The 544-nt window shown below is 34.7% G+C and overlaps 1 protein-coding gene across 1 annotated transcript in view; it reads right to left on the bottom strand.

The window, feature by feature from the left end:
• Window positions 1-544, bottom strand: part of LOC104405063 (glycerol-3-phosphate transporter-like) — a gene marked incomplete at its 3' end in the record, with an annotated part of 9,022 nt that overhangs the window by 833 nt on the left and 7,645 nt on the right. The window contains exon 6 of the mRNA XM_010013661.1: window positions 400-476. Within this exon, the coding sequence (XP_010011963.1) occupies window positions 400-476 (77 nt within the window). The remainder of the gene's footprint in view (window positions 1-399; window positions 477-544) is intronic.

A 544-nucleotide genomic window follows, 5' to 3' on the forward strand; every position in this document is an offset into this window, starting at 1 on the left:
GTTAATAGGTTTTTCCCATGACTTACAAGGAAAAAGAATTTGCCTTGCCCTCAGCAGGAGTCTACCTGGAACAATCTAATTTTAACTAAATCAAACCTTTTCCTTTGGCTGAGACAAGATTTAAGAAGCCTGCTCATGTTACACAAAATACATAGCAAAATAAAAACAACAACCAGATCACTGACATTCAAACCAGAGCCCTATCCATCAGTCCACTATGCAGCCTCCTAAAAGCAAAGGCTGTTGCCTGTGCACAAAGCAAAATCTGAATAAATGTATTTGTTTTGCACAGGTTCACTAATGTGGTTTAGTATTGTATGATATTTAAATTAATTATAATATTACAGGCTAGAATGTATCAATTTGTACTTCCAAAACTTTGGATTATGTATTATTTACCTTCCTTTTCCAAACCAGTTGCCAATACATGTAACGACACTTGGCCAGCCAGTAGTTTGCACCAACCCATTAGCTATCTGAAAGTATATAAAAATAATAATAAATAAGCATACCCTATAATAAATCAGGTTCCTAAGCAATTCCT

This window comes from Nestor notabilis, unplaced genomic scaffold (assembly GCF_000696875.1).
Source record: "Nestor notabilis isolate BGI_N333 unplaced genomic scaffold, ASM69687v1 scaffold29830, whole genome shotgun sequence".
NCBI classification, from domain to species: Eukaryota; Metazoa; Chordata; class Aves; order Psittaciformes; family Psittacidae; genus Nestor; species Nestor notabilis.